This window comes from Pelophylax lessonae (genome assembly GCF_965119305.1).
Source record: "Pelophylax lessonae genome assembly, chromosome: 8".
NCBI classification, from domain to species: domain Eukaryota; kingdom Metazoa; phylum Chordata; class Amphibia; order Anura; family Ranidae; genus Pelophylax; species Pelophylax lessonae.
Window position 1 is genome coordinate 169,860,154 of NC_138775.1, and position 18,996 is coordinate 169,879,149.

At 40.8% G+C, this 18,996-nt stretch overlaps 1 protein-coding gene across 7 annotated transcripts in view; it reads right to left on the reverse strand.

Annotated features, from left to right (window-relative positions):
- NTNG1 (netrin G1) overlaps nt 1-18,996 on the reverse strand; it is a 418,996-nt gene that overhangs the window by 201,725 nt on the left and 198,275 nt on the right. For all 7 annotated transcript variants that reach the window (XM_082265800.1, XM_082265801.1, XM_082265802.1 and 4 more), the window contains exon 3: nt 18,322-18,962. In XM_082265800.1, the coding sequence (XP_082121926.1) occupies nt 18,322-18,962 (641 nt within the window). The remainder of the gene's footprint in view (nt 1-18,321; nt 18,963-18,996) is intronic.

Here is an 18,996-nt window from a genome sequence, read left to right on the forward strand (position 1 = left end):
TTGATTTACTAGAGGCAAATACACTGTGCCCTTTGCAGTTGCTCCACAGCTTGGTAAATGGGCAGGAGCTCTGCTGACTTCCATCATCCAATCATGTGCAAGCAACAATGCAGTTTTTTCATTTTACTTTGACGTGATTGGATACTCTTTGCAAAGTGAAGCTTCACCTCATTTTCTAAGCACCTCAACCACTGCCCTTTTAGAGATTGCAACTGCACTTTGCAAGTCTATTTGTCTTTAGTAAATCAACCCAAAATGTCTATATTATTTGTACTGGGTTGGTTGCTCCTCAGTTCTGTAACTACAAACCACAAGGCTTTATAGAAAAATTATGATTAGGTCCATTTTTTTTCTGTACCTGCGATTTTGAATTGGTGCTCAGTGGCCTATACTGCGGACCTAATAATTATCCTCTTTATTATATTGCCGCTAATATGAGGGCTCATAAACATTAGTTGCCAGTAGCTAATATACAATAACAGCTTTAACATTGGTGGCCTGTGCCCTATACTGCCCCCCCTTTAGGCTACGTTCACATGTAGGCGTTTTGGGGCGTTTTTCAGCTCTAAGGATGAGCTCAAAAAACACCCAACAAGACAAATCCTATTCATTTCAATGGCCCCTGTTCACATCTGAGCGTTCTGACGACTTGAGCAAAACGCCCGATGCTCCAAAAAGTACATGAGCTTCTTTTTGGGCAGATTGCAGTTTTTGTTAGATGTCAATGCCTTCCTCCAAACACCTGCAAAAAACGCCTATAAAAACGCCTGTAAAACGCTTGTAAAAACGCCTAAAAAACCCTTGGAAAACTCCTGAAAAACGCATATAAAATAGCAACGCCTAGATGTGAACATAGCCTTAGCACAAGTTTAAATCACCAGCTCAGAGCTCACATTACTGCCTGTGTTATTTGTCAGTACTCGCTTTTTTGAGGAAAGTGGAAAGATAGCGCAGGACCGTGGGTTTATTTTACTGTTATTGTTTTTTTAAGGTGCTAATGTCAGTGTAAATGATCTGGTTCCTGGGCAGGAGGCTTCTACACCCCAGAGGAGCTCCACAGGCTCCTTGGCTTTTAGTTCAATGTAAAAAGGGATTTAAGCGCCACGCCACTGCTAAGAAGTCCAGATACAACTTTATTCCATTAAAGGTCACGAGTACAGATCAATAAACAGCTAACGCTTTTCGGGATCTATGTGCTTCCTTCATCAGGGCTTGACTGGCAACCAAGTGAACATACCAGTAGTGAACTGGACCTACAATGTTATTTATTCCAGTGTGAGTTGAGAGCGCAGTCCTAATCAGCAGCTTGTTTGGTTGCTGATTACACTACCTGTTTGTTTACTTGGTTGCCAGTCAAGCCCTGATGAAGGGGGCACCTAGACTACCGAAACACGCTGGCTATTTCTTGATTTGTACTCCTGACCTTTAATGGAATAAAGTTGTATCTAGACCTCTTAGCAGTGGCATGGCGCTTACATTTCAACCCTTCTTACAGTACTCACTTATTATCAGTGGTGTCCTCAGTGGATCATTATGCATAAAGTGAACCCATTGGGCAGGATGAGGGGGAAAATAATAAAGAGGGATCATTTGTTCCCAAGCACCATAGCTGCAGCATGGACTGCTGTAGGGATGCCCTTGCCCTTCCTCTACCATATCCCATTTCTCTGTGCACATCCCACCAAACCACTTCAGTAAAGATAGCCAAATTAACTATAACCCGATTTGTTACAAATGGTAACACATGAAGTCATGATCAGTATAGTAAGGTTTCTACTTTATTAACAATATCTATAGGCATTGTTTACACTATACCTTATCATTGACTACACCATTTCCTATTTATGCAGTTAACCCATATCCATTTCAATACTCTTTTCTTATTGCTAAGTATTGCCCTTATTTTTTCGGAGTGTACTTGATCTGTCTGGCACTGCAAGGGCTAATTTTGAAAGCTCATATAGTTTAATGGGCTGTTGGCGGCCTGCGGTATCATAGCAGCTAATCCTTGTTATCTGTCCAGTCCCCCGTTGCAAAAAAAAGGCTCTCCAGAACTTAATCCCACACTGATGGGAAAGACAGCATTTTCAGTGTTCAGTATGAAACATTTTGTTCAGGTCCTGAAACCATTCACAGAACATACCTAGATAAGCTGTTAATCCTAGCTTGGCAGGAGCATACACACTGGAGACATAAGGATTCACTTCTTGCTTTTATACACTTACCTGTCCAGGAGGTTGCAAGGTAAAAAAGCAAAATCCAAACAAACAAAAAGTCTTCTGGATAAATAGTAAAAATGACTATAAAGCACAGACAGGCATATTAACGTATTGCTAAAAATGAAGACACATTTGGTGAGTGCTGAGAACATGCAGTAAGATTTGTTGTTCTATTGTATATGGATATTTCACTTAGATTTTTTTTTAAATTATGTACCAGTGAAATACATTAGGCTCAATGCTGCGGAGTGGTTGGGGGCTCATTAGTGGACTGTTAAATAATGGTGACAACAAACCCAAGGTTTCCAGTCCCAGACTGCATTTATTTTAAATCCCAGAGAAAGAGTCTTAAACAGTAAGGGCCCATTTACACTGTTCTGTTGCGTTAATGTGGTCATTACCAGAATGCATGGCAAAGCTTGTTATATTCGTTATATCATTCTGAATGGCACCCCAGTGCACCACAGTAAAAGGTAACATGCTACCATACACTGCAAAATGCTACATTGTTTAAAACAGTATGTGCACCTTTTTTCGTGTGTTTTAATACGTCAGACAGCCTATTTAACCTCTTGCTGACCAGCCGCCGTAGTTTTACTGCGGCAGGTCGACTCTATTACGCGAAACAACACAACTGTATGTCGTTTTGTATAATAGACAGCAGAGGCGCACGCTCCGATTGGCCAGAGAGGGATCCAATCAGCGGGTCCGGCAGACGTGATGTCCGCCGGCCACCTGGGATCGCTCCCCATGGAGATAGAATGGTGGTCTGCCTATGTAAACAGGGCAGACCGCTGTTCTATCACAGATGAACACAGGGATTCTGAGTTCCTACTATTTAGGAACACAGGTCTCTGTGTTCATCTATTGAGTACATCCCCCACACAGTTAGAAAGCACTCCCTAGGAGCACACTTACAAGGCAGACCGCCGTTTTGTCACAGATGAACACAGGGATCCTGCGTTCCTACTATTTAGGAACACAGGTCTCTGTGTTCATCTATTGAGTACATCCCCCACACAGTTAGAAAGCACTCCCTAGGAGCACACTTAACCCCTTTGATTGCCCCTGGTGTTAACCTCTTCCCTACCAATGTCATTAATACAGTAGCAGTGCACATTTTTAGCACTGATTTCTGTAGTAATGTCACTGGTCCCCTCAAAGGTGTCAAAAGTGTCAGTTAGGTGTCCAATATATCCGCCACAATGTTGCAGTCCCGGCAAAAATCGCTGATTGCCACCATTACTAGTAAAAAAAAATAAAAAAAGATAAAAATTACATAAATCTTTCCCCTAGTTTGCAGACTCGATATCTTTTGCGCAAAGCAATCAATATACACTTATTGGGATTTTTTTTACCAATATGTGGTGGAATACATATTGGCTTAAATTTATAAAAAAATTTGATTTTACATTTTTTTTATAGGATAATGCCAGAAAGTAAAAAATATATATATTTTTTCAGAATTGTCCCTATTTTTTGTTTATCACGCAAAAAATAAAAATCGCATAAGTGATCAAATACTACCAAAAGAAAGCTCTATTTTTGAGAAAAAATGGACATCAATTATATTTGGGTACAGTGTCAAACGACCGTGCAATTGTCAGTTAAAATAAAGCAGTGCCGTATTGCAAAAAATTGACTGGTCATTTAGGGGGAAAAACCTTCCGGCCCTAATTGGTTAAATGAATAAGCTGGGTTATTGCAATGCACATTAATTTGTAACCTAATGTGCATTAATGTACGTTTCAGCATGCACAGTAATTGCACTGAAAATATATAAATGACCCCTAACCACTTCAATACTGGGCACTTTCACCCCTTTCCTGCCCAGGCCAATTTTAAGCTTTAAGCACTGTCACACTTGTCACTGAATGCTACACTGTACCCAAATCAAATTTTATTCATTTTTATCACACACATAGAGCTTTCTTTTGGTGGTATTTAATCACGGCTGGATTTTTTATTTTTTACAAAAAAAAAAGAAAAAAGACAGAAAACTTTGAAAAAAAAAAGTTGTTCTTGGTTTCTGTCTGTAAATTTTGTAAATAAGTAATTTTTCACCTTCACTTATGTGTGCTGATGAGGCAGCACTGATAGGCTGCACTGATAGGCACTGATGAGGTGGCACTGAAAGGCACTGATGAGGTGGCACTGATGAGAAGGCACTAATATGCTGCACTAATCGGTGGCACTGATGAGCATGGATAGGTGGCACTGATGGGCACTGAAAGATGGCACTGATGGGCACTGATAGGCAGCACTGATAGGTGGCACTGATGGGTGGCACTGATGTGTGGCACTGATGGGCAGGCACTGACTTGCATTGACTGGCATCAGTAATGGGCAATGATTGGGATCACTGATGGGCACTGATTAGTGTCACTGATGGGCATTGATTGGCTTCACTGATGGGCACTGCTCTTGCTTTACTGTAATCAGGGCACTGATGACCAGTGCCCTAATTACTTGTCCTTGACTCCCCTTTGACAGTTTGAGGCGAGGAGCGCAGATAAACGGCACTTCCACATTTACATTTGATGGGCTGTGATTGGACACAGCCGATCGCATGGGTAAAGAGCCACATCATTGGAACACAGCTCGGCAGTGATCGCCGTGCTGCGCACCTGTTCTGGGACGCGGTCATGACTTTGCCCCAGAATGAGAGCCGCACTGCTTTGCCGTCATTTGACAGTGGGCGGGCGGCAAGTAGGTAAAGGTGTTTTAAAACCAAGACATTTTTTACCTTAAAGTGGATGTGAACCATCACATATACCCAGTGGAGTGAAAACCTCAGATGATACACAGAGATAAAAAAAATCTCCCTACTTAAGTTTCACTTGTATATCTGTAGTCTTCCCTTTTCTACACTCTTTAAAAAGTTCAGATTGTGCTAGAAATCTTTCTTCCTCATTTAGCAGTGGGTGGGGAGTCTGGGCTTACACTGTGTTAGAGTTGATTGGAGGAAAGGCACACACCCCCCTCCACATAGGCAGAGGAACGAAGGAACATGCAGAGCTGTATTCTAAATAGACAGGCTCTCTGCTAATCTCCATCTAAGCTCCCTCGCTGACACAACTTTTCAGTGGCTGTTATCTCATGCATTGGAGAGCTTGTCAGAAGAGAACCTGCTGATAACAGAGGAACAGAGCACCAGAGACATACTGCACTCAGAGTTTTGGTGAGAGATAAGTAAACACTACAGATATATGTGCCTAATTTAGTTTTAATGAATGGGGTTTACATCCACTGTAACACATTCCCTGAATTTACGTAAAGAATGTCCCAGCATTTGTATCGCCTCCTCAACCTCCCCTCACCCCCCCTTATACTTACATGAGTCCTGTCTCAAACCTGCACTGCTCCGTCTTTCTCTCCTTACAGCACTAAGTGAGACCTGTGGAAGCCATTGGCTCCTGCTGCTATCAATCAAATCCTGTAAGAAGGGAATGGGGGGCGGGGCAGGGCTGAGTCATGTTGTGTGTCTCTATAGAAGCACACAGCCCGACTCGAGAGTGAGCCCACATGTGTGCCCCATAGAAAGTGGTTTCCTATGGTGGTGCATTGACTAAAGGAGGAGCCTAGATCACTCCCGAGGGACCCCCAGAAGAGGTCAGCTCTGTGCAATAAGATTGCACAGAGCAGGTAAATATAACATGTTTATTTTTTTTCAGAAAAAAATAATGTAAGCTTAACATTCACTTTTAACTCATTCTCAGAGATGTATGTTTTCTGGGAAACAGAACAAACTGAATGTTTGGATTTTTATATGTCTGAAACATACAGGCCACTATGTCTTGTAAAACAGAACTAAAGTCAATATGCTTACCTCCTAACAGTCCGAAGTTTTGTAAAATAAAAATGCTTTAGAGTTCTGCTTTAAAATAGCAGAGTCTTCTAGAACAGTAGGAATGTTTTTATTTCTTGAAGCCAAAGAGTGATCAAGCAAAGGGCTACCAATTTTGTACAGCCAACCTTGTAATTTTCATGCACTTTCTGCACAGCACAGTCAGGCAGGTGAAACACAGTTTTTGGTTAAACAACTCATCTTTCCAGTTCCAGGTTTCAGCTTCCTAATTAAACAATGAAACAGTGAATATTACCAACATCCTTATGGAGGGAGGTGGGCGCTACTAACGTCTGAAGCATCCCAAGCACACTGCCCCCCCTTCCCTTTCCCCCCTTCCCTCCCTCAGATTCTACAATACAACTCTGACTAAATTGATCATCTCCCCCATACCTCTCCCTTCCTCTCCCCTCCCTCCTTCATCCCTCCCCCCAGATACCCCTTACCCCCCCCCATTTTATTTTTTCTCTCTCTTCCCTTCTTCTTTCTTCTACTTTCTTTTTTTTTCCTTTCCTCTTCCCCTCTGCCCCCCCCTTGTTTCTCCCCACCTCCTTTTCCTTCAAATTTCTACTCCCTCTCTGTCTTGTTTTCTGGATGCTTGGTCTCCACCACTTTGGGTCTTCGGCTCCCTGTATGGTGTTACTCCTTTAGACAACCCCTTCCTTACAGGGGGGCCCTTAGTTTTGCCTTTGTGTATCTCTTGAATATTATTCACATGTTTTTTTTCTGAGTGTAATTTTCTTCACACAAAATGTTTCTATTGATGACAAACTGTATTAAAAAAAATATTAATGGGATTGCATCCCATCTATAAGCTATGTTTTATATTGTTTGTTATGGCCCACTGGGCTCCCCATTTTTCCCCACCTTTATGTACTTGTGACGGTACTAAAGACAGATAAGTAATGGTTTGGATTGCTTAAATATTTGTCAGCAAAATCTTTAAATTGAAATATGAAGATTTAATACCACCTTGCACAGTGTATTCCATGCTTGGCTGTGAGAGACACAAAGACTGTCATTCGCAGACTTCCCTATTGTTTGTGTATTGGAAGGGAATGTGTATTGTGTTAAAGTTTACCTGTCTGTTCCATTGTTAAATACCTCACATTGTTCTGTCTGTCTACCTTAAGAGAAACTTATAGGTATATGGATTGGATGCTAAGGGGGAGGGGGGATTGTCCCACATTGTATATTTTTGTGTACACTGTATGAGAGTGTAAAACTCTCCTATTGGATTGTGAATATCACGTCCAGTCTTCAACAAGGTCCACCTAGGTGGTAACCTTGTGGGTGAAAACTGTATATAAGTCTGTTCAATAAAGGAGTTCTAGAGTTACTTCAACCTCAATCTAGAGTCTTGTCTCTTATTGGGGGAATCGGCTACAAGGGATTGCTATGGTCTTCCATACTCCCTTAGATAATCACTGAGCTCTTGTAAGAGCTTGTGTAAGAGCTTGTTCTGCTGCAATCTCTGGGGAAAGAGAGGTTCACCCACAGGAACCTGGAGCCTTGTCGTAGGTCCAGGGTGGGTAGGAGATTAAGAGACCCTAACCAGGATGCGGCGGTTCGTGGGGTCTGAAGTGGTTACGGTGTCTGGTGGAGCACTAGGAGCATCTGTCAACGGAGGTACCCGGTCAGGGGTGCCCTGTTCCGTTACAGTACTTATTTCATTTCAATAAATAAAAAAATTGGGAAAAACAAAACAACAAAAAACAATAAATCAGCATCATCACTGTCCAGTGATCAGGAAGCACTAAAGATGACCCACAAGCAGTGCTGTAAACCATGAAGCAAGTGAGTGCTAGTACTGACTAGCAGAGTTGCAGGGCCGGCCCTACAATGAGTCCCACTTGGTCCAGGCGGAACTTTAAGAGGGACTGCTAATTGATGCCCAATATTTTTTTCCAGCAGTTTTGTGTGTCATATGTTTGCGGCACATTACATCTCATACTGCTGCCCGTAGTGCAAACTGATTAGTATGAGGAGGTGGAGCGTCTCCTCCGGGGAATGTCCCTCACGTGATTGTGGTGTGCGTAATGACGTCAGACATTCAGACAAACAAAATAATACTGGAGATTGTGGTTTGGAATTGAACTTAATGATATGTCATATGATTTTGCATATAGATTTTGCATATATAGCAGCGGGAGCCATTGGCTCCTAATGTTGTCAATCAAATAACAAGGGAGTGGGGGATGGGACAAAGCCCCACTGTGTCTAAGCAAAGCAGGAAGTAAAAAATAGCGCATTGCTTAGTAAAAACAGCACACAGCCCACACAGTATTACATGTTGGCCAACATTTAACCCCTAGATGATAAAGAGGTCTGCTCACATAATTTGTAATAAAAACCTCTTCTGAAACTTCCCTCCAACCACTTTGCATATTATTTTATATATACTGTGATTCTGTACTTGCCAAATATGCTGCAGAAATCTCCCTCCACTAAGTCTGGCTGCAGCCATTTTAAAGCGTTTGTTACCCCAACACTTCATATTCCTGATATGTACCTGCTGTACCATGTACTTGTATCAGAAAGTATCCTGTTCTCTTTGTATTGCTTCCTTTATGTGAAATCCCTGGTGTTCCTGCCAGTCCTTCTGCTTTCCTATTAAAAACTGACTACCCTAAGCAGGATAGCACAGCGTGGTCAGTTCTTTAGCTATGCTGGGAACACTGTACTCTCCTCCATTAATCAGACTTGTCCTGACATGCCCCCGCTGTACAGCCATTCACTAGGAAGCTCAGTGTGCTGCTGCTTCTCGTCCCCCAGCTCTTATGCAGCTGAAAACAGAGGGAATGTGATCACATAAGGGGTCCATATAATGAACTTGGTGTTGAGTTAATCACTTTAAGGTCAACACAGAGGACAAGGGGGCACACCTTAAGGCTAGAGGAAAACAGATTTAGTCTCCAAATAGGGAAAGGTTTCTTCACAGTAAGAGCTGTGAAAATGTGGAATAGACTCCCTCCAGAGGTGGTTCTGACCAGCTCACTAGATTGCTTTAAAAAAGGTCTGGGTTTCTTTCCTAGGTGTACATAATATAAATAGGTACTAATATTTATAGGTAAAGTTGATCCAGGGAATATCCAATTGCCTCTCGGGGATCAAGAAGGGATTTTTTCCCCTGCTGGAGCAAATTGGATCATGCTTTGCTGGGGTTTTTTTGCCTTCCTCTGGATCAACTGCGGGTATAGGATTGTGTATATGGGATTGTATGGTTGTGTTTTCTTTACTGTTTTTTTTTTATTGGTTGAGCCAGATGGATTTATATCTATACAAAAATGTTTTGCTTTTCATTTCTATTTTAAACTAAATGGGTTGTTTTACAAGGTGAGGGTTTACATACACTTTAACTATGGGCAGCTGAAGCTACTGTCTTTTCACTTCCTGTATTTACACAGACACACACATATATATGTATTTTTATATATATATATATATATATATATATATATATATATATATATATATACACAGACACACACAGACACAAACACACCACTGCTTGCCTGCACATTTCTCTTCTCTTTATTAATACTCATGGATCTCTGCCCTCATCCTCTAGCCTCCTCCAGCTCTGCAGCTCTCTTCTTGGCTTTCCTATGACTCACCCCTCTTCCCTTGCTAGCAAACTCTCATGAGAGTAAAGCCCCGTACACACGTATTGATCGTCGGCCGAACGATCGGCCGTCTTTTGTCCAGGGCTGTCGTGTATGTTGAAAACTGCAAAAGACTGCACACGAATTTTGTCGGCCAACAACAGCCGACTGCAGAAGTAATGTTATGTGATGGTTAACTTTCCTTGTCTTTTTTCTTTTCTGAGCATGCCCAGTCTAGCTAATCTGCTGTCTGTCGGCCGAAATCTGTACTGACTGGCGAACAATCGGCCGTTCTGGTGTTGGCCAACAAAAATTTTAATGCCTGCATGACAGATTCTGTTCGGCCGAAAATGCGCTGTCGGCTGTCGGAAGCATCATACTAACAAGCCTACAATCGGCCGATCCGTCGTCGGCCAAATATTTACGGCCGACAATCGGTATGTGTGTACGGGGCTTTAGAGAGATAGCTGTGCATGATGTCATTAGCCTAGGCTAATTACCAGAGAAGAACGAGGAAGTGGGCTGTATTGGCAGAAAAAAAATGTTATACGTTATAAGTTAAAAGAGCCACTTTAACCCCTTCCTTGCCAGTATCATTAGTACAGTGACAGTGCAAGATTTTAGCACTGATAATTGTATTGGTGTCACTGGTTCCCCAAAAATTGTCTAAAGAGTCAGTTAGGTGTCCAATTTGTCTGCCGCAATATCGAAGTCCCGCTATACGTTTCTGATTGCTGCCATTATTGTACAAAAAAAATAAAAAATAAAAAATTCCATAAATATATTCTATAGTTTTTGGACCCTTTAACTTTTGTGCAAACCAATCAATATACGCTTATTGGGATTTTTTTTTTTTTAACCAAAATATGTAGCAGAATACATTTTGGCCTAAACTGTTGAAGCAATTAGATTTTTTACATTTTATTATTTGATATGTTTTATAGCAAAAAGTAAAAAATATAGTTTTTTTTTCATAAATGTTAGTCTTCTTTAGCTTATAGCGACAAAAAATAAAAACCGCAGAGGTGATCAAAAACCACCAAAAGAAAGCTCTATTTTTTGGGAAAAAAAGGACAATAATTTTTTTTGGGTACAGTGTCGCATGACTGCGCAATTGTCAGTTAAAGTAACGCAGTGCCATATCGCAAAAAATGGCCTGGTCATGAAGGGGGTAAACCCGGAGGGCAAGTGGTTAATATATGATTTTACTGATTGAGTGTACATCAATTTTAGGTCTTGTAATTAAAAACAACTTTCCACTACACTCCACTGTTGTGAACACTCAGTGACACTAGCAGATCATATTTGTTCTCCTCTTGCTTTCCTAAAATCTTGCTCTTCAAAGGAGAGAACTCGAGAGGCTGATCATTTTTGTGGGAGAATCGATCCTCAGTTGCTTACCTTCCCACCGGGTGAGCAGCTGTTTGATGGTCCAAGGGGAATAAAGACTAGAGTGGTGCAGTAGCAATGTAACAAGTATATTTTATAAAAACACCAACCTATTTTGAGAAGTTCAACTTCTCTTCCTTAGTGTGAAACATTACATAAAGACAGATAATCCATATCTATCTATTTATAACTAAAGTAATCTGCGCAGTGTTTGCACATATCTTTTTTCCACCTTAAAACTCATCTCCTATAATGCCATGTAATACACACCTATTGTGACAACATTAAAGAAAATAAAAAGCCCTAACTGGATTACATTTAGTTGGCTAAAGCGCTGTGTACCGTAAATAATTGTCATTTTTTTTTTTTATAAAAGATTTTTTACTCTTTTTTCATCCTTTTTGCTGCTAATGTCACTTAGCCTCTTTGTCAATTGGAGCCTACATGTTCTTACTTCAACATTTTTTTGGACAAGCTTCCTCATATTGACAGCAATGGATCATGCCTGAGCAATTTTTGTTGGTATGGACACTTGTAGTCCCCCACCAGGGGTGTACTTTATGTGATAGGGTGACAAAATAAGAGCACAGTTGTGAGACAGTTGTCAACTATAGCAAGATGTGTGTGAACAAAAACTTTTATGTCAGGATCTTTTGGTACGCTTTTATTAAAAGCTGAAAATTTAAAAAAGATAAAAAAGAACCTCCACTGAAGTTACATGACCATGGTATAGCTTTCAATAGATTTTAGTGGACGAGTTTTACGAGAAAGTTAAAGTATAGCTAGAGAATATCTTCCAATTTTCCCTGATTTTGAAGGACTGTCCCTCTTTCAGTGGCCTACCTAGGGCATTTGGCACTCGGAGCGGATCCTATATCTGGCACTCCCCCCCCCCCCCCCCCAAACTTTAAAATGTAAAAACACCCACACAATTTTTTAATGTTTTCAAGAATATTTATTGCACACATTTCACAGCCCCCCATCACAGTGCCCCTTACAGTCTCTCCCCCCCCCCCCGTCTCTCTAATCACATTGACCTCCTTTTACATGCTACAGGAGATGGTCAGAGACTGCGGACATAATACAGGAGATAGTCAGAGACTGCAGACATGATACAAGACATGGTAAGAGACTGCAGACATGATACAAGAGATAGTAAGAGACTAAGGACATGATACAAGAGATGGTCAGAGACTGCAGACATGATACAGGAGATGGTCAGAGACTAAGGACGTGATACAGGAGATGGTCAGAGACTGAGGACATGATACAAGAGATTTTAAGAGACTGCAGACATGATACAAAAGATGGTCAGAGACTACAGACGTGATACAAGAGATGATCAGAGACTGCAGATATGATACAGGAGATGGTTTGAGACTGCAGACATGATACAGAAGATGGTCAGAGACTCAGGACATGATATAAAAGATGGTCAGAGACTGCAGACATGATACAAGAGATGGTCAGAGACTGCAGACATGATACAAGAGATGATCAGAGACTGCGGACATGCTACAGTAGATGGTCAGACACTGCACACATTATACAAAAGATGGTCAGAGACAGCAGACTTGATACAAGAGATGGTCAGAGACTGCAGACATGACACAGAAGATGGAAAAAGACTGAGGACATGATACAAGAGCTGGTCAGAGACTGCAGACATGATACAGAAGATAGTAAGAGACTAAGGACGTGATACAATAGATGGTCAGACACTGCGGACATGATACAAGAGATGGTCAGAGACTACGGACATGATACAAGAGATGGTCAAAGACTGAGGACATGATACAGGAGATGGTCAGAGACTGCGGACGTGATACAAGAGTTGGTCAAAGACTGCGGACATGATACAAGAGATGGTCAGAGACTGCAGACATGATAGAAGATAGAAGAGTACAGATGAAACAATGAGCACTGGAGGAGCTGAAGGGCACGGGGGGGGGACTGGAGAAAATTAAGGGGGGGTTGGAAAGCACGTTGGGTGGAGAGCACGGGGGAGCAGGGAAAAACCAGAGGGATGGAGAGCATGGGGGGTGGGGGGAGGGGGGGACTGGAGAGCACTGGAGGGGGGGGACTGGAGAGCCCTGGGGGGAACTAGAGATCACTGAGGGGGGGGCAGGGAGCACAGGGGGGTGGAGAGCACTCGGGGAGCCAGAGAGCATGGGGGGAGCTGAAAAGCACTGTGGGGAGCTGAAGAGCACTGGGAGGGGGTCTAAAGAGCACTGGGGGGGCTAAAGAGCAGCAGGGGGGGCTGGAGAGGGGGGGTGAAGAGCACTGGGGGGGTGCTGGAAAGGGGAGGGGGCTGGACAGCACTGAGGTGCCGCAAAAGAAGTTGGATAGGAGGAGCAGTGGAGCAGCTGCATATAGAGGAATTTATCTTTCCATATTCCTCCCGCAGCCGCTGAATGCCTGCAGGAGGGAGAGGGGGAGAATCAGGCATTCAGCGGCTGCAGGAGAAATATGGAAAGATCAATTCCTCTATATGCAGCTGCCCTCAGACTGAAGGAGCTGCTACTGCTCTTCATGTGTCCCTCATTTTGATCTGATCTATATAGTTGTATTTAAAATACACTATTTATCTTTCAAAAAGTGTTTTCCGGTGCTAAACCTTTCATTCAATTTTGAAATTGCTGCATTTGTAAATTTCAAGAGCCAGTATAAAGGAAATGTAGTGGTAAAAAAAAGCATTTGTGGGTTTAAAAAATATATTTTTTTTTGTATAATTCTCCTTTAAGGGGGAATGGCAGGGGGCATGTCCAATGCCTGCATACTTTTGCTAATAGATGTCCCTCATTTATGTCTCAAAAAGTTGGGAGGTATGCTGAGGTAAAACTTTTTTTAAGCTTTGAATAGAGTGGAGATTGATTAGAACACCTATTAGGTTTTTATTGCTGTCTGCGCCCCCATTTGGGAGATTTACCATCTCTGCTAATCCTGTTTACAATTATTATTGAAAGTGAAAGTAAAAAAAATCCCTAATTTTGGGTTGTCCCCAGAAAAGTAAGAGAGGATAAATCTTCCAATGGGGGCACTAGTGACTTGGGTGGCCCCAAGGGATTCCCTTAATGTTCAGGGATTTTCTTTCACTACTTGTGAAGGTAAATCTTGCCAATGGGACACAAATGGCAAAAAAAAAGAAACCTGACAGAAATAATAACTCTTCCTTACTCTATCCAGAATAAAAAAAAAAGTATTGCCTAATATAGGCCCACTGCCTTTATTCAGGCCCTTGGGGCACTATTCCTCCTGCTAATACAAGACACTATTCTGCCACCAGAGACTGACAATGAGGTACCATTTCATCTACTAACACCAATAATGGGGCACTATTCCTCCCAATAAAACCAACGATGGGGCACTATTGCTCCCCCTAATACCAAATGTGGGGATGTTTACTCCCACTGATGCCAGGAAAATTTCCACTCCCACTGAATACAGTCAGGCCCCCCCCCAAAAAAAAAATCTGAAGGACAGTGCACTGGCCCTATGTTTAGAAAGTTTGGAGACCCCTGGTTTATTGTTGTAATACATTTTGTTACCATGAGGAACAGAATGCGAATTCTTGCAATATGGTCTCTCACTGCACTCAGGGGGTCAACACTGGAAGTGTTGGTTTCCCAGTAGACCAGGGCATGAGAACTCATAAATAGGAAGTGTTCCGCAGTATGGGTACCGGGTAAGGTTAACATTTACTGATTTATTTTATAGGTAATAGGGGGTTTAAGTTAGTTCACCATTTCACAAAAAGTGAAAAGTTAAACAAACTTACTACACCCTTCCCACTCCCCTGGTCCCTGCTGCACTTATCACCATTGACTATTCTTTTCTGGTGCCCAGGGCAGCAGTCTGGGCATCTGAAAAATGGAGTACATAACCTTGAGGCCATGTAGCATCATATTGCTTGCAATGGTAAGCAGGCCTTGGCGGCTGGCAAGAGATCACACTGGCAATTGAGCCCTCTTTGATCTATGCCAGTATCCTCGAAAAAAAAAAAAATTACAGAAGATCTGCTAGTGTGAACATTAAATATGTTTAACCACGCTAACAATATAAAGTACTAAAAAGCTGCAGCTTTAGGTGAGACAGCACCAAACACAAGCAATAAATAAAAATAAAAAAAATAAAAATAAGCTGCGCTAGTGAGAACTGATGGGTATATGCACTACACCAATCGCAATAGCATAAAATAGAAATTGCCCAAAAATAACAGTAATAAATAAGCATTAAGTGCCAGGTGGGCAACCAAGGTACTAGATGAATGTATACCTGGTGTCCACTAAGTCATAAAACAATGATAGGTAAGTTATAAACATGAATGAATGCAACATATGATATCCAATAAAAAACACTTAGATGTAATAATTGTGACCGTGAATCACGAACACATGAATAAATTAGTTCATAGTAAAACTTAATAGAGTCCCAAAAATAAATTCCAAAATCCGTGGAGTGAAAGGAATGATCCAGTAAGGCTAATCACCACGGTGCTCCCACACAAGTGACATGGATGTCTCCTTACCAGATTCTGGTATAAATGAGCCTCTAATTGTTGGTACTGACCACAAGATGGGGCTCAGTGCGCCATAAAGAAAAGAAGGGGACTGGATAGTGTGATACTGTACAGCGTTTATTAATAAAATATAAAATAACACTCATATGATAGATGTAAAAGACTCACATGTAAAAGAAGCTGGCCGGCTCTCATGTAGCCTGTGCTCAGGGCAGCGCAGTGATGTCAGCACGCCGTACCCTACATGCTCATCTGCAAAGACTTCTAATTAGAAGGCCGGCTTCTTTTACATGCGAGTCTTTTACATCTATCATGTGAGTGTTATTTTATATTTTATTAACCACGCTAGCGGTATCCCTGAGCGTGACTCGGGGTAGGAATTTCCTGCTATTATCGGTATCCCCGAGTCACGCTCGGGGTGAATGGGCAGAGCTATGCAGACAGCGCAACGGAGTGTCTTACCTTATCCTGGCGATCCAGCGATGAGCTCTAATTGCTGTGACCGCCAGCCGAGATCTCCGCCGCTCGTCTGTCGGTAGGAGGACTTCCTAGTTCCGTTCCCTGCAGCAGCAATGCTGCATGGGAGCGGAACTAGGGAGGGAAATTAAAAAAAAAAAAAAAAACGTTGCACAAAACACATTTTATATTATATATATGCATATATATATATATATGCATATATATATATATATATGTATATATATATATATATATATATATATATATATATATATATATATATATATATATATATATATATGTATTTATGTGTATATATATATATATATATATATATGTGTATATATATATATATATAAGATTATATTATTGATTCGATTATAATTCATGCGTTTATATATATATATTTGAAACACAAACGCATGAATTATAATCGAATCAATAATATAATTTTATATATATATATATATATATATATATATACATATACATATATATATATATATATATATACACACACACACACACATATATATATATATATAATATATAACGCATGAATTATAATCTAATCAATAATAATTTTATTATATATATTATATATATTCTATAATAAAATTATATTATTGATTCGATTATAATTCATGCGTTTGTGTTTCAAATTTATCACATCTGGGATGTCTACTAGACTCTTGTTTTGGTCAGGTTTAAGTCAGTAATTACTAAGAATTGTTGGCCTATAATACATAACGCCAAATTTCCATGAAAAGAATTGTACCGCTTTTGGTACAGAATTCCTGACAGAATCATACCGCCAGGGAGGTTAATAAACGCTGTATGGTATCACACTATCCAGTCCCCTTCTTTTCTTTATGGCGCACTGAGCCCCATCTTGTGGTCAGTACCAGTATTACCATCCACTTTGGCTGTGACCTGGAGGTTTGCTGTAGCTGGGATCCCTTTCAGAGTGGCGCTGTGAGGAATCAACCATTAGAGGCTCATTTATACCAGAATCTGGTAAGGCGACATGCATGTCACTTGTGTGGGAGCACCGTGGTGATTAGCCTTACTGGATCATTCCTTTCACTCCACTGATTTTGGAATTCATTTTTGGGACTCTATTAAGTTTTACTATGAACTAATTTATTCATGTGTTCGTGATTCACGGTCACAATTATTACATCTAAGTGTTTTTTATTGGATATCATATGTTGCATTCATTCATGTTTATATCTACCTATCATTGTTTTATGACTTAGTGGACACCAGGTATACATTCATCTAGTACCTTGGTTGCCCACCTGGCACTTAATGCTTATTTATTACTGTTATTTTTGGGCGATTTCCATTTTATGCTATTGCGATTAGTGTGAACAGTGAAAAATAACAATCCAAGGAGGTAAGTGCAATGGGGACTGGGTGTGTAGGGAGGATGTTGTGAGTAAATTCAAGTTTTGTAAAAAGGATGACTAATCTTTCAATTATTATGTAATTTTGCTGGTCTGGGAATACATTGTTTCCCTCAATAGAAAAATCATATCAGGTGAGTAGTTTGAATTCTGATAATTCTTCAGCTTATTGAGGACACAGGTGCAGGATAGATTTGAGTGGATACTCCTTTCCTTGTGATGCATTCCTAGAAAACACTGCATATAGCTGCTTGGGAGTAGACTATTGCCCTCCACTTACATGTCACAGGCAATCAGGATGCTCATTCAAGTCTAACCACTTCAGCACTGGCAAACATACTTAATGTTAGGCACTACATATCTAATTGCTTATGCGACACAAGTCTTAAACTAACTTAATTAAAGTGCCGAATCAGCTGTTAATTTTAACCAGGCATGATTTGGGCCATTTCTGTTCACTATAATTCTTCAGATACTTAAACTGTTAACAGCACGGGAAGGAGGTAAATAGCTTTCCACAGCATTGTACATATAACATCTACCACAGAGTACATAATTGCCAATTTTCTTAAACACTAAGGTCATGTATTCCATTAATTTTAATTGCCTTTAAAATTAAGAAACGCATTCCAGGAGAACCTGGTAGTTCCTGTTGCTGGGTGAAAAAAAAGTTGGCAAACACACTACTTACAGATGGTAAGTCAAATGTTTCTTAGTCTTGCTGGAAATAAAATCCTAAAAGATAATATTTTACTCAGCAGTTTAAAAGTTTCTTGATATGATAACTTTACAGAACCTAGGTTTTTATACCAGTAACCATTATCATAAAGAATACACAAAGGTACTATATTTATTTTAAAGTTGATGTTCCTACCTTCCATGGATCTTGATATCGGATATCGCATAGAAATATCTCTCCAGATTTCTTTCATCAACAAAAGTGGCTCCTGTAGCAGGTTTAAGAAGTCTAATCCTTAAGTCTGTCACCGTGAAGAAATCTCGTAGGTTTTTGGTGGTGTCTAGTTGGCTGTAGAGTGATGCCATGTTATGCAACCGTGGTCCAGCAAATATTGCAAAACGATCTTTAATCTCGAAAGATATGGTTTTGGTATGTGCTGCATATCCAGTGGAATACTCCTCTGTACATATTATGTCTAGGACGGTACTTGAAGATAAGTCTTTCACGGATTTGGGCTCCATCCTAAATGCATCAAGACAATCAGCAGCATAAAATTGGTAGGGCTGCCACGTTAAGCCATAGTCCAGAGATTTTTCCAAGATCATTTTCTCAGGTCGGCCAGACTCAAAGGTAATGGCAATGTTTTGGGTGAGTTCTATGGTCTTGCCCCAAGACAATGTAATATTGATCTGTAGAGGAGTAGGGTAGTTCTTCCAAGTCACAGATTGCCAAAAGGTGCTAGGATTTCTTCCCTCAGAATCAAACATAAGTTCAGAAGGGTGTGCAAGTTCCTTTGTGCTGGCATCACATTCATTGTTGCACATGTATGGATTGCCCTGAAAATGCAAAAACCAAAAGGCGTTAGCCTCT